Source organism: Canis lupus, chromosome 1 (assembly GCF_011100685.1).
Source record: "Canis lupus familiaris isolate Mischka breed German Shepherd chromosome 1, alternate assembly UU_Cfam_GSD_1.0, whole genome shotgun sequence".
NCBI classification, from domain to species: Eukaryota; Metazoa; Chordata; class Mammalia; order Carnivora; family Canidae; genus Canis; species Canis lupus.
In genome coordinates this window covers 42,994,669-43,009,403 of record NC_049222.1, presented here as the reverse complement: position 1 = coordinate 43,009,403, position 14,735 = coordinate 42,994,669, and the positions used below count along the sequence as shown (strand labels likewise).

General features: G+C 38.7%; 1 protein-coding gene across 15 annotated transcripts in view; it reads left to right on the top strand.

The window, feature by feature from the left end:
* SYNE1 (spectrin repeat containing nuclear envelope protein 1) overlaps positions 1-14,735 on the top strand; it is a 449,233-nt gene that overhangs the window by 230,285 nt on the left and 204,213 nt on the right. For 14 of the 15 annotated variants that reach the window (XM_038526343.1, XM_038526344.1, XM_038526348.1 and 11 more), the window contains 8 exons: positions 2,937-3,080; positions 3,411-3,566; positions 5,071-5,235; positions 6,699-6,871; positions 8,621-8,774; positions 11,473-11,616; positions 12,511-12,675; positions 14,173-14,490. In XM_038526343.1, the coding sequence (XP_038382271.1) occupies positions 2,937-3,080; positions 3,411-3,566; positions 5,071-5,235; positions 6,699-6,871; positions 8,621-8,774; positions 11,473-11,616; positions 12,511-12,675; positions 14,173-14,490 (1,419 nt within the window). The remainder of the gene's footprint in view (positions 1-2,936; positions 3,081-3,410; positions 3,567-5,070; positions 5,236-6,698; positions 6,872-8,620; positions 8,775-11,472; positions 11,617-12,510; positions 12,676-14,172; positions 14,491-14,735) is intronic. The other variant, XM_038526349.1, reaches the window with a different exon arrangement.

Sequence of the window (14,735 nt, the reverse complement as noted above, 5' to 3'; positions counted from 1 at the left end):
AAGAAGTTTGACATCCATGTGGGGTTTTGTGGGATGAACAACAGAGATAAGATTGAAAATGAATATTAGGGCAAGATAGGAAATGTTTTGTGTACTAAGCAATTTGATCTTGACTCTTACCAGGTTTTTTTTTTATCTGAACCCCTAAATAGCATTTATGTTCTCAATTTTTCCAAGGATGTAACATAACCCAGAGACAATGATGAGTAAGAGAAAGGTTAATTTATTACAGAGAATGGATGTTTTAGGACACTTGGGCTTCGTTTTTTCTTAAAATTCTAGTTGAAAAGGCTGAGTAAGGAACCTACTGGTTTTCAAGTTGGAGATAAATGTGTCAACTCTGACCACAGTGTAGACAAGAATGGGGAAGCTGCAGGACCAGAAAAAATTTCTCATAATGGTCCAAATGAGGAAAATGAGGGAATTAAGGAAATAATAATGGATAGAGAATGATCTCTAAGGTAAAACACCACAGGATTTGGTAGCTAACTCAGTGAGAACTCAGTGAGAGGCATGAGGAAAAAGGAGAAGTGAAGTATAAGTCTAGTTTTTAGTTTGGAAGATGACATGAATGGTAATGCCATTATCCTACACATGAATATAGTAGAAAACGTAGTTTTAGAGGGGATAGAAAAATTAATTCAATATAATATATGTTCAATTAGATGGGCCTGAAAGATACTCAGCAGGTATTGCCAGGAAAGTAGCAGTGACCATAAGTACAGAGTCCAACAGAGAGAATAAAGCTACAATAACAATGACAGTGAGCATTTACCAGTGCCAGCGCCAGTGCAAGCACTGAGCATGCATCAATGACCATAACCATTCTCTAAGGTAGGAACTCTCTTATTTAGGTTTTGTGGATGAGGAAATTAAGGCAAAAGGTGATTTAAATAATCTGCCAAATTCTTACTGCTAGTAAGTGATGAAGACAGGTTCAAACTTAGGCACTCTGACTTAAAGTGTTACATAAATACAGTTATATAAATGTGGGATTTTAAGATTTTTAGATGTGGGATTTTAAGATTTTTAGATGGCCATTGAGACCTTGGGAGAAATAATTGGAAACGTGCAGAAAGAACATTTAATGGGAAGTCTCCACAGCCCCATAGAAAAGAAGTGTATGAGAAATGTTAGGAGTTGTTTGACTTAGTATCAAGCTCTTATTCCTGTTCCTCAGGCCCCCTGCTCACAGCCTGTGACTTCACTCCTTACCTAAGGAACCCAGCCATCTTGCATTAGATCTCTAATGCTCTGCTTCTTAGCTCCATTTTTTTGTAGAACTAAATTCCTAATAACATGGTCTCCAGTTTGTCCTTTAGTGGTCCCGTGAGACTTCAGTAATAGAAGGATGGAAACACCTTGAATTTATTAATTTATTTAATTGTTCAATAGATATTTGTTGAGCATCTTCCATTTGCCAAGGACTATTCTAAGCTCTTGGGATATAGCAAATAATAAAACAGAATAGAACTCTTGTCCTCATGAAGCTTAAGTTTTTGTAGAATGCTCTAGGGATTATCCTGGTATCTTGCATTTGTGAAGCACTCTTAGTTTTCCAAAGCATTCCTACAGCTGCATGTCTCCCTAAGAGGTGACCACGGCAGGTATGACTCTCCCACATTGTAGACAATCCAGCTCAGATGCCAGCAGAATCTGGAGCATTCTCCCACAGTCTCCTGCAGCCCTTGCCACTTAAATTTTTCAGCTAACCTTTATGGATTTGTTCTTTGACAGTACTACCTAAAGTTCTGATTTAAATTTAAGTTTAAAAGCCTTTAGTATGTTCACATGATAGCATAACTTTCAAACTCACTTCAATATAGCATTCTTATAAGTAATAGAGGATATAAACACCTTTGCAAAAGTTAAATGGTGCTGTATACAACTTTATCAAATACATTTTACAGCTATTAATACCTACAAAGTATCTATGAAAGCAGTCACAGCTTCTTATGTAATAAACACAGAACACTATGAGGTATTTTTTGGTATCTTTATTAATTAGAATAAACAAATTATTTATTAAAAACATAATTAGCATATAAACTTTATGCTATTTCTTATCCCATGATTAATCAAAGTTGACAAAATGTATGTTAGTATTTATTGATATTTGTACAGGGTACCAGTGGTGTGTCCCAGGCCCTCTCCTTGCAGAGCTTGTAAGCTAGTTGTGGAGATAAGACATGCTGGCATGAGATGAAAACTCACAATCTAACCCAGTCTGTGATAAAGTATAGTGACTGATATTAACAAGTGTGATAGAAGTTGAGAAGTGGGTGTGAACTCTGTTGTAGGCTGCATAATGAGGCAAAAACTCCTTTTTGAAAAAACTTGTGCCTAAAATCTCTAAAAGGATATTAAAAAATTCCGTAGGGGCTACAGTGAAAGATAGAATGTTCTATGTGTTGGGAACAAGGAAAGAGGGCAAAAGGGTGAGGAGGCCAGACTGCCATTGGCTTTCAATGCCAAGTGAAGGATTTTGGACTTGCTATTAAAATCTGTTTTTGGGACACCTGGGTGGCTCAGTGGTTGAGCATCTGCCTTCGGCTCAGAGCATGATCATGGAGTCCTGGGATCCCACATCAGGCTCCCTGCATGGAGCCTGCTTCTCCCTCTGCCTGTGTCTCTGCCTCTCTCTCTCTCTCTCTCTCTGTGACTATCATACATTAAAAAAATATATTTTTTATTTATTTATTCATGAGAGACACAGAGAGAGAGAGAGAGGCAGAGACACAGGCAGAGGGAGAAGCAGGCTCCATGCACCGGGAGCCCGACGTGGGATTCGATCCCATGTCTCCAGGATCGCGCCCTGGGCCAAAGGCAGGCGCCAAACTGCTGCGCCACCCAGGGATCCCAATAAATAAAATCTTAAAAAAATAAAATAAAAATAAAATCTGTTTTTATCCCTAACGTGATTTAAAACCTCATAGAATCTAAAGATCCAAATGAAGGACTTTGAAGTAAGTGCTGAGCCCGTCCAGGACTGGCTGAGTAAAACTGAGAAGTTGGTGCAGGAAAGCAGCAATCGCCTGTATGATCTGCCCGCAAAGAGGAGGGAACAGCAGAAGCTCCAGGTAAGAGGACCCCCACCCTTCTAGCCACATCTTTACCCCTGTGCTCTGCACACCTTGCATTCAGGTGGACCCTGGTTAGGTTATGCTGTCTGGAGATGGAGCGTACCCCTTCCCAATTTCTGACACATTCTGTGTTTCCTGGCTTTCCTTTAAGGTGCAGTCTGTTTCTGTAGTCTGTAGTCCTGTAGTCTATACGGTGCGTGGAAATAACAAAGCCTTCAAGGCACACCCCTTGCTCGCCATGTTTATTTCCGTGTCCTTTGGGCCAAAGCTTCGTCCGTGATGTGCTTTCCCCCAGCCTCTTAATAGTAACTTGCTTGTGCTTTTCAGTCTGTCCTTGAGGAAATAAACTGCTACGAGCCTCAGCTCAACAGGCTAAGAGAGAAAGCTCAGCAGCTGTGGGAAGGACAAGCTGCCAGCAAGAGCTTTATGCACAGAGTGTCGCAGCTGTCTTCTCAGTATCTAGCTCTAAGCAATTTAACGAAGGTAACGCCCGCCATGTCCTTGCTGTGTGTGCATGTGGTCCTGAAGCCACAGATCTGGAGCCTCAGTAGGGTTGTGCGAGGTTGTGTGCTGGCTCGGGATAAGGCATGTCAAGTGTCCTTCCTGGCCTTCCAGTCTTTGTCAAGCATTTGTGCCATGTCACCTTTGTGTGCATGTCTGAAAAGAGGCAAGAGAGGTTTCAAAGGCTGAAGAGACCCAATCTCTGTTGTTGCACAAAATATTCTCCTCAATACTGAAATGAGATGTTCTCTAGGGCTTTTACCTTGAAGACTCGAAGTGTAAACATAAGGCAAAGTTCAGAGTTGGGGTCTAAACAATCTCAGATTAAATTAGTTTAGAAAAGCATGAATTCAGAGCAGTTTAAATTTAATGGATTTAACATGATGAGTTTGTGATAATTTTTTTAATTATAGTTGTCAAGGATGTGTTGATGGAGAGTTTCATTCCGTATTCTAGAGCAGAGCTCAGAATCGGCAATGACTCACATAACTGATTAAATATCTTTTCTAATAGTTAGAAAAAAAGTAAATGGGATACCATCATGAACTAATTTAGAATATTCAGCAGGTATTATTCAGGCTCATCTTGAACTTCATCGGGCAGGTCTACCTTGAGCTTCATGTGGCTTGTAACATTTGTTCCCTGTATTTTTCTTTTGCATTTCAGATCTTAGAATATAGGGAACCTACCGTAATATGGCTTCACCTATTTTAGTGTGGACTTACTTCAAGGTCTGCTAATTTGGGTCCTCAATAAAGCATCATTGAGACAGTTACACTAGTATAGATCTTACAGTTAATAGTTTGTTTCATCCAGTTTTTTTCTATGAATAAGTTCCTTCTCTTTTGTCCTTAGAAAACCTGGGATATATCTGAAATTAGAATGAATTAAGGACTTCTTTCTAGTCCTTTGTATTTATTTAGATATCCAAAATCAATAGATATTTGAATGCTTTAAGAACTGTAAACATAGTCTTTATAAAATCTTCACTGTGTCAAAAATAGCCTCTAATTAATAAATAAAATCATATCTATGGTCCCAGTTTTAAAAATTTAGGATTACTACAAAATCTCAGATAGTTACCTTTTAGAACTGGCCACAAGGTAGGCCATATAGGTCCATAGTATCAGTTGAGCCAAATGTGGTATGGGAAAGGTAGAAACTATTCTTATTCATCTCCCACGTAAAGAATTAGGAAAAAGGTTTGCTCATTCCAAAAAAAAAAAAAAAAAATCACAATTGTCATAAAGAAGATTAGTGGGGGCAATAAATTATAATTGTAATCATTCTGCTTTTGACCCAGTTATTCTAATTACAAAGATACTTCCCACATCTCAGATCAATACAGACTTGCATCGTATTTGTGCAGCACAGGAATTTATGCCTGATTGTAGTTATTTGAAACTATTGGTTAGCTTTACAATTTGAGCATCTGTAGGCTGTAAAGTAGTATGGACAGCTGGAAAACGATTTCTGTCATTTCCAGGAGAAAGTGTCAAGATTGGATAGAATTGTTGCAGAACACAATCAGTTCTCCCTGGGGATTAAAGAGCTCCAAGACTGGCTGACAGATGCAGTTCACATGCTGGACTCTTACTGCCACCCAACATCCGACAAAAGTGTGCTGGACAGCAGGATGCTCAAGCTTGAGGTATGCATTTTTAGAGGAAAGTCTCTAATTTACAGAATTGTTTTTCTCAAAATTTCTCAAGTCTCTGTCTGGTGTGATTATGTCACACTCTCTCTACAACAAATCCAAGAATGCTCTATGAGTGTGATCCTATTTGCAGAGGGCGGCTTTGACTGGACATCCCTGAATCATTTGACCCCAGATATGTCCACTCACAAATACTTGACAAAAATTAAACTAAAATTGCAATCAAATGTAGTTACTTGTTTGATACAGTTAAGAGATGTGTTTCTAATTACATCATAGACACATTTATTCTTAGAAAATATTTTGATGAAACTTTTTTTAGAGCAAGACATTTCCCATCTTGGTCAACTTGCTTGTCTGCCTGTACCCTTCAGTCAATTCTTCTCCCATCCCAGCATATTAGTTCTTTTTCGCATTTGTGATAAAATAACTGTTCTGCAGTCATTCACCTGATGTTCGTATTATAGGAGACTGGCACCCTGTCTTGATTTCAAGGACTCAAAAATGAATAACATGGTCATTGTCCTCCAGGATTTCATTGTCTGAAGCTGGAGGCTGACACAGACAAGTCAGTAAAAAACAGGAGTATGCTTGCAGTGCTACAGACACATGAAAGAGTGGGATGTGTGGGAGGGACCTGGTCCAGATTCAGAGGAGCTTTCTCAGGAAGTCTCCTACCCAGGCTATGATTTGAGAATGGTACCAGCAGAAGCAAAAGCCAAAGAAAACAAATAGCATGGCGTGGGAGAAATTGCTAGTAGTTTCTTCTTGTCGAAGCGCTAAGTGATGGCAACGAGGGGCTGATGCTGAATCTGTAGAGGTTGGGAGGGTCCAGATTAGGGAGGGGAATGAAACTTTGCCTTTTAAGTGATAATGCCAATTTTATAACTTTGAATTCAAATTCCCTTCTTATATAGAAAAAGAAGAGTGCCTGTGAAGATCTCAAGATATATAAATTAACATTTAATATCAATAGGCTTGTTGTACTAGAGACCTTAACATAAAGCTCTTCATCCTGTGACCTTTGAAAATCTATGAATTCTACTGTACTCTATTTTTCTCTATTGAAAACCAGTTGCTGTGATGAGCACTGGGTATTATATGCAAATGATGAATCACTAAATTTTACCCCTGAAACAAATTTTAAAAATTGATAAACACACCAAAAAACAAAGCAAAAGAAAACCAACAAAATAAAATTTCAGTGGAAAGAAGGGATTATTCAGAGAAGAATTGAGACCTAAAAAGCAAGACCCCTTGGAGACCAGCAGGTGACTGTGGATTGGTTATTGACTCTCGCCAGCAAGTGATTCTCCCATCTGCCACCCAGTGAGCCTAAGAGATTCATGGCTCACCTGCAATTGTATCATTCTACTGTCTTCAGGAGCTCTGAAACATTTAAAGCCAGAAATGCTAAAGATGCAAATGACAAAGGACTTCTGATTTTGTTTTCATAGGCTCTATTATCAGTGAAACAGGAAAAAGAGATCCAGATGAAAATGATAGTGACCAGAGGGGAATCTGTCCTGCAGAATACCTCTCCAGAAGGCATTCCTGCTATTCAGCAGCAGCTGCAGAGTGTGAAGGATATGTGGGCTTCCCTTTTGTCTGCAGCAATTCGGTGTAAAAGGTAAGTGAACTGAAGCCAACTCCTGCCAAGCCATTACCAAAAGATCAATATTACAGCATGGTAACAGACTATTCCTGGAGTTTCCTTCCTTTCCTTTTTCTTTCCTTTTCCTAAGGGAAGGGGGGAGGGATTGGGCAGGAAAAGGGCGAAGGACGAAAGGAAGAGAAAGAAGCCAGAGAATCAGAAAGGGAATGCGATACAGGAAGAAGGGAAATGAATCTAGAACGCTAAAGACGTCAGAGCAGCTCGAGGAAGTAATACGTCAGGTCAGAGCTCATAGCCTGTCTCGCCACTGCAAGCAAGGGACTACGAACCTCGCTTCTCTCGCTCCGCTCCTCTAGTCTCCTACTCGCATCCCCTTCTAATCTACGTCAGTATCGGCTTTTTCTGGCTTTCTGTGTTGTTTATGTCCTTTCCTTCCTCCTTTCTTACTTCCTTCGTCCTTATTTTCCTTTCTTCCTTTCCTTCCTTTCCTTCTTTCCTTTCCTTTCCTTTCCTTTCCTTTACCTTTTCCTTTCTTCTTATTAGAACAGAAGAAACTTATAGGTACACTCTTGCATTTAGGTTGGCCTGCCATACCATGCCTATGTTTTAATATAACTACATGGTTTGTTACATGTGTTCATTGCTTAAAAAGTCACAAGATAAATAAGGGTTTCATCATCTAAAGATATATTATTTAAACCAAGTATTTACTTGGGATTTCCTAGGGAAATACCAGTAGGTGACAGGGGAGACAGATGAGGAAGGAAAGGCAGGTGATAGAGGGAACGTTCTCAAGCAGGTTACCCCAGCAGACAGTTGAAACATCATTGAGCCGGGCAGTGCTGGGAAACAGTGTAGAACACGTGTCTCAGAATTATGCACCGAGGACAGGAGGACTAGAATGTTTGTAAACAGATTCCCATGAGTCTCCCATGAGGAAGGCAGTTGAGGGCTGCTCTCGAGAAGGGCATATAATCCCTGGCACTTCTCACCTGCATTGCACTCAAGCTGAGCAGGCCCTGGGGACCAGAGAATGCTCTCAGGTCAGGAGGGCAGAGAGCTGGCAATCAGAAGTCCAGCTGACAGTGTGCTGCAGTGGTACGGTTGGAGGGTAAATAGGGGTGGAGAGTGTCTGCTGCAAAACAACCCAAAGCATGGTAGTTAAATTAGGCACAGATGATTAATGGAGTAGAAAACATAACATCCATAGTGAGAGGAGGGCTTAATTTATCTGGAAGAGAAGTAATCAGGTTAGACCAGAAAACGTTACCCTATTTTTCCATCATGATTTTCTGACTTTTAAATCTCATGCAAGATAGTTACTGTACTTATTCTTACTTCTTCCTTCCTTCTCTTATTAATTCATTTTTTTCTCTCCTCTGGATGTCCTGCTCAACTTGATGGAGTTAAGTACTGATTCTCTTCCTGCATAGGGTCTTGGCTCCAGAAAAGCCTCATAGAGAGGATCTCTCCCAATTTTGCCCTCAAGTCTCTCCCAGGGTCTTGTGTGACCTGCTTATTGATTCTAAGTTTTATGTCCAGTCCCACTACTCCACTCATCGGCCTGGACTTCATGGTCCCTTGCTTCCTGAGGTTAGACTTGTCAAGGACCCAGACTCAGGTGTGATAAGTCCTGTCCATTGAGCCCACCCCAGCTGGCCTTTGTCCTGATCTGTTGGTGGAGTGGACAGAGCAGGTGCATAATAAAGATGGGACTTACATGGCTTCTCAATGTAGATTATTGTCCTTTCGCATACCTTACAGTCAACTCGAAGGAGCTCTTTCTAAGTGGACAAGTTATCAGGATGATGTTCGACAGTTTTCCGGTTGGATGGACAGTATGGAAGCCAGCCTAAATGAATCTGAAAGGCAGTATGCTGAACTGCGGGAGAAAACAAGCGCTCTGGGAAAAGCCAAGGTGGGAGCCGGATTTCAGATTCCGTTTGCCCTCTGGCAGACTTCTTCAAAATGCCTTAGTTACATATAAATATGACTACCTGTATGCTAGGGTTGTGCACGTAGGTAAAGTGTGTTTGGGGCTTTTACTATAATATCTAATGGCTTCTTAATCTTTTGTTTGTGACTATTTTATTTGTGAGTGAAAATTTTCTCTTCAAAAAAAAATTTTCTCTTACAAGGAAACTTTATAGATTCATATTCATTTAAATTCATCATGTACATTTAAAATTTGACAACTTGTAATATCTTTTAATATCTTCAGCCTACTCATCATTAAGAAGTAAAAATGCTTTCTTTTTATCACATCTTTTGTACTTCTACTTTTGTACATTTCCATAATGCTTATATTAGTATAGTGCTACATATATTTTTTAAATAAGTAGCCAGCTAAGTAGTTAGCCTACTAGATATTGGGGATATAGTCTTAAATCTTTTTATTAATAATAGTATTCAAACATAAAATCAAATAAACCTTTGATTTATATCCTTACTCGAGGGTGTATTTATTGGATGACCTCAACCTTTATCACGTTCTAATCAGTACTTATTACTTCTACCCCCTAAAGCCTTCAAATTCTGTTATTCTCCATCTCAGTTCATTTGTATCATCTCAGGCTGAATATCCTAAATTGGAAAGTTCATTATCCCCAGATCCTTCTTTCTTATCCCCACTTTGAATTAGGCATTAGGTCCTGCTGGTTTTATCTCAGAAATGTCTCTTGACTATAATCCATCTTCCTTTTCCTAAATTGCAACAGGCTCCTACCTCCTCATTTTGTCTCTTGTCTCTCCACCTATGGTTATCTTCATATGAAGGCGAATGTCTCACTTTCCTGCCTATGGGTGCCATTGTCCATGGCACCCAACCAGTTTTCTTTATCTAGTTTATAAGAATTTAACACTCTCCTTTGTCACCCTCTTTCCTTCACTCTCATACCCTTTCTTCCCATGCTTCAGCCTTACTGTATTTCTCACTATTTCCTGAAAATGGCACTTTAGATGGAACAGAGATTCCATGCCTCTGCTGTAATGATCTAGCTCTACCTCTGTGGCCAGCAACCTTCCACTCACCTTTCTGAATTGGCAGAAGTCTTTTTGCTGCCATACTACCACCACTCTGAGCTTACTTAGTTCTTCTGTTCTCTATCGTTCATATCTCTTTATCGATTACATAGAATATATGCTTACATGTCTCTTGTCCTCAATAGATAGAGATGCTTAACTTTTTTTTAATATCCTACCATTTGTCTCTCTGTATGACACAGAGCAAATGCTGAATAAAAGTTATTTGAAGGACTAAATGGCCTTATTGGACCTATGGCAAGTCACTTAACATTTTAGGGTCTCATTTATGCATCTGAAAATTAATAGAATCATAATTATCTACCTCATAATATTGTTATAATGATTTATTGCCTAATTAAATTATTCATCTATTCAATAAATATTTATTGAGATCTTGCTTCATGCAGGCATCATGTTCAATCCTAGGCAAAAAAAAACAGAGGAGGACTGTGTTCTGGTGAGGACACATATACTCTTCAGAGTGCATGAATAAATAAATAATTATAACTGGTGATAAGTGCTAGGATGAATGAAGTGGCCCATGGTGAAAGAGTAAACTGCACAAAGCTAGTACAGATTGCTTGTAGTGGAGGGAGGGACAGGAAGGTCCTCTCTGAAGCAGCAGACTTGTAGACCATGCCAGAAGGAGTGCAGTGCAGAGAAGTTATCCTGGGGAGGAGGTGGGAAAAGAGCGGTCCAGATGGAATAATCAGCATGTCCTCAGGCTGTGAGGAGGGGGAGAATCTGTCTCAACATGGGAACTAGAAGAAGACCACATGCTGCTGGAACAGAGAGTGAGCAGAGTGAGTGCTGCCAGGTGAACTGGCAGAGAAGCAGGAACCTGGCCGTGCATCGCCCTGTAGGCTCACCTGAGGATTTCCACTCGATCCCCCCAGCTTGGGGAAGATAGTCGATGCTTTGAGCTGGAGAATGACAAGATTCCATCTACAGTGTTAAAATCTTTTATCACCCAGGCCGCTCTGTGGAGTGGGGAAAAGGAACAGAGTAAGAATTGGGGGCAGGGAATCTGCCTAGCAGTATATTGCAAAAGTCCAGTAAAAAATGGTAGCAGCATGGGCTAGGGAGTTTGCAGGAGACGTGAGGACAAATGTCAGGACATAGTCAGGAGATAGAACTAAAAAGATTTCATTGTGGATACAATGACAGAGAGTAGGGAACAAGTGTGACTTCCAGTGTTCTGAGATGGCCATCTGGGTGGCATATGTGGCATTTGCTGCTTGAAATAAAAGACTGAAGGAGAAGTAGATTTGGGGTTTGGTCGGGGCTGGAGAGGAATGGGAATGGAGAGGAGATTAGGAGCCTATTTTTGGACAAATTATGTTTGGGATATCAAAGTTAATTGGAATCAGTATCTCAGACAAGTTCTGAACCATATGTGTAACACACACACACACACACACAGTCAGTCTATATTTGTGTATAGATGGACGGATCTATCCATCTACTTGTCTAGAGGTAGATGACCTAAGATCACTTGTCAACTACACAGTTAAAATATCTTAATTTTAGCAGTTCTACTAATACAATGGTATACATGGTAACTGCTTTATTTTCTTTTAAATGTTCTCTAGTTACTAAGTGAAGAAGTGCTGAGTTACAGCAGCTTGCTGGAGACCATTGAGCTCAAAGGGGCTGGCATGACAGAGCACTATGTCACCCAGTTAGAGTTTCAGGATCTTCAGGAGAGATACAGAACCATCAAAGAGAGGGCCAAGGTATGCCTAACCATGTTCCATGCAGACTCCCTGAATAGGAGGGGTTAGACCTATGCTTATTTAAAGAATCATTTATTTTCAGGAATGCTGATTTGTAAAAGTACAAAAGAACAAATGAGTTTTAATAGTTATTGGTGAAACCAAACAAAACCTTTAAATACTGTTAGTTCATGAAAGTTACTGAAGGAAATGGTGAAACCATTGGTGAAACCAATCATTGGTGAAACCAAACAAAAACCTTTAAATACTGTTAGTTCATGAAAGTTACTGAAGGAAAATAATTTTCAATAAAAATTCCCAGAAGTTAACCAATTTAAGAAAAAAATTGAGCAGCTTCATAATGAAGAGTCATAAAAGTTTTAATACATTTTGTGATGAGAGTTTTCTAAAGCAGTAAATAATTACAAATAATATTTATCATTCTTCATTTAGACCTCACAAAGAAACTAAAAATAAGTTTCAAACATATCCTACCTTATTAGGCAAAATACATGAAAAATTAAATCCACAGTAAGTCCTAATCCTCACTTAAGGCACAATATAAGAATTTCACGTTTCTTCATTAGCAAAAGCATATTCTTATGACAAGGAAAGTTAATTCATTTTTTTGGCATTTCATATAACATCTCATAAGGAATTCAGACATCAGGTAGTTAATTCAACAAAATGATCTTCAAGGCCCCTTTTCATAGTGATATTATGTTTTTATACTTTTTATATAAATCTTGAAGCTTCATTCTTTGAGGAAATCATACTCCAGTGATTTAATAATCATGTTTTCCTAAAATTCCAAAAGTGAGTTCTTATAGTACATCAAAACTTATAGTACACTATAGTACCATAGTGCATGTGGTAATGTATTCTTATCTTAATCATCTTAAATGCTGATAATAGGAAGCAGTAACCAAGTCAGAAAAACTAGTTCGCCTGCACCAAGAATATCAGAGAGACCTAAAGGCATTTGAAGTTTGGCTGGGACAAGAACAAGAAAATCTTGACCGGCATTCAGTTCTTGAAGGTGATGCTCACACTCATGAGACAACATTGCGGGATCTTCAGGTAAAGTCTACTTCATCTTAAAGGAATTTTCATTCTGAATATGCAATTATTATTTTAGGCAATGGGAAGTCCCTATGACCGTAATCCTATAACGAGCTGATAATTACTAAGGGAGATCTTGATTTATGGCATTCTGGGATCTCAGTAGTATATGGAGAGAGTGCTATACCAATAAACTACAGCATATGGCTATGATGCTTACATTTTAAATAAAGTTTTATTGAAACATAGCCACATCCTTTTACTTATGTATTATCTCTGGATATTTTTGTGCTGTAATGGCAGAGTTAAATACTTGCAGCAGAGACTGTATGGCCCTCAAAGCCTAAAATATTTACTCTTGTGTCTTTTTATTTAAAAAAAAATTGCCAACCCTGAATTAAAAGAATTGTACAAAATTAACTTTAAAAAAACTAAGAATTTTGGAATAAAGTTTCTGTTTGTGGACATTTTGATTCATATTTTACCATATGTCTTGTTATTTTCCATTTACAAAGCATACAACATTCTTGGAGTGGCATCATAGCTGAGGAAAAATGTATCCATTAGTTTGAACCACAAGAGAGCTCTATTTTTGTAGATTAAAAAAAATTGTCAGATATCAGAATTTCAAATGGCTTGAACTGATGTTGAAGATTTTTAAAATAATACCACATTTTAACTAAATATGTTGAAACTTTTAACATTCTTGGTGAGATATGACTTAGTTCCCTTTAACTTTAGATTATCAGATCAAGTAACAGTATGGATTCTTTAAACATTAGAAAAACAAGTATATAACATTGTTTTGCTAACATCCTTGAGGGTATAACAGTTTTTCTTTCCATAAAACATAGTTTATGTTCTTCAAGATTTGATTCATACCACATTCATAGGGTACATCTTTGGGGCTTCTGCTTTGGTGGAAGAAAAGCTATTTTTTTGTACCTGGGAGTTCCTAGTGGGCAGGTATGATGATCAGCCTTCCAGGTTTGTATGCCCTGTACTCTCCAGGGTCAACTTTTATGACCATCACATCTTCTAGAACAACTCTAGCAAAGGATCCTTCTTAGCAAAAAAAGAGTCCATGTTCCTTTTTCAGCTACAAATATAGTACTGACCTCATTCAATGTGTAAACAAAAAGGCTTGGACTCTGAGTAGTTTATGAGCCATAAAAAGCCTAGGTTATTCTTTTAAACAAAACCCCTTTAATCACAGATGGTTTTGCCTATAAGCTGAAAAGTCAAATTTCAAAAACTGTTTCTAAGATGATTAAGACAACTATTGGGCTATGTGTGTGTACATTTATGCAAGTATGTATGTATTATGATCATTTTACTGGAAATATATCTGAGTCTTTTGACTTGAGAAACAGGGTTCAGTGTTAGATACACTTTTTTGGCATAAGGCAGAATAAAATAATTCTTTTCTAATGTGAAGTTCAAGATGGCACAGTTGACTTGGGTGAGACATGATAACTTGTGCAGGTGTAAAATATGCATACCTTTCCCCTGCAGGAGCTACAGGTGCGCTGCGCAGAAGGGCAGGCACTGTTGAACTCAGTGCTGCACACCAGAGAGGAAGTGATACCATCAGGCATCCCCCAGACAGAGGATCGGGCTTTAGAGTCTCTCCGGCAGGACTGGCAGGCTTACCAGCAGAGACTGACAGAGACCCGGACTCAGTTCAATAATGTAGTCAACAAATTGAGGCTGATGGAACAAAAGTATCAGCAAGTAGATGAGTGGCTCAAAACACTGGAGAACAAAGTGAAAGTTAGGACAGGGCGTCAGTCCAACAGGGCAGCCAAGGAGATACAGTTACATCAGATGAAGGTACAACTCTTATAAATTCTTGATCTTTGTCAAAGTATCTGTGACCTTGCATTGTTTGTTTCATTAAAATATTTAGTAACTTTTTTTGTCCAAGATTTAAATTTTGCAAAATCTCTTCCTGCTGGCAGCAAAGAATTACTATGTAGAACATTCTTCTACAGCAGTTATTTAATAGAATTTTAAATTAGTCTTTAATAAAATATAATTTAATTAAATGTTTTGTACTTCCTTCCCATACCCTATTG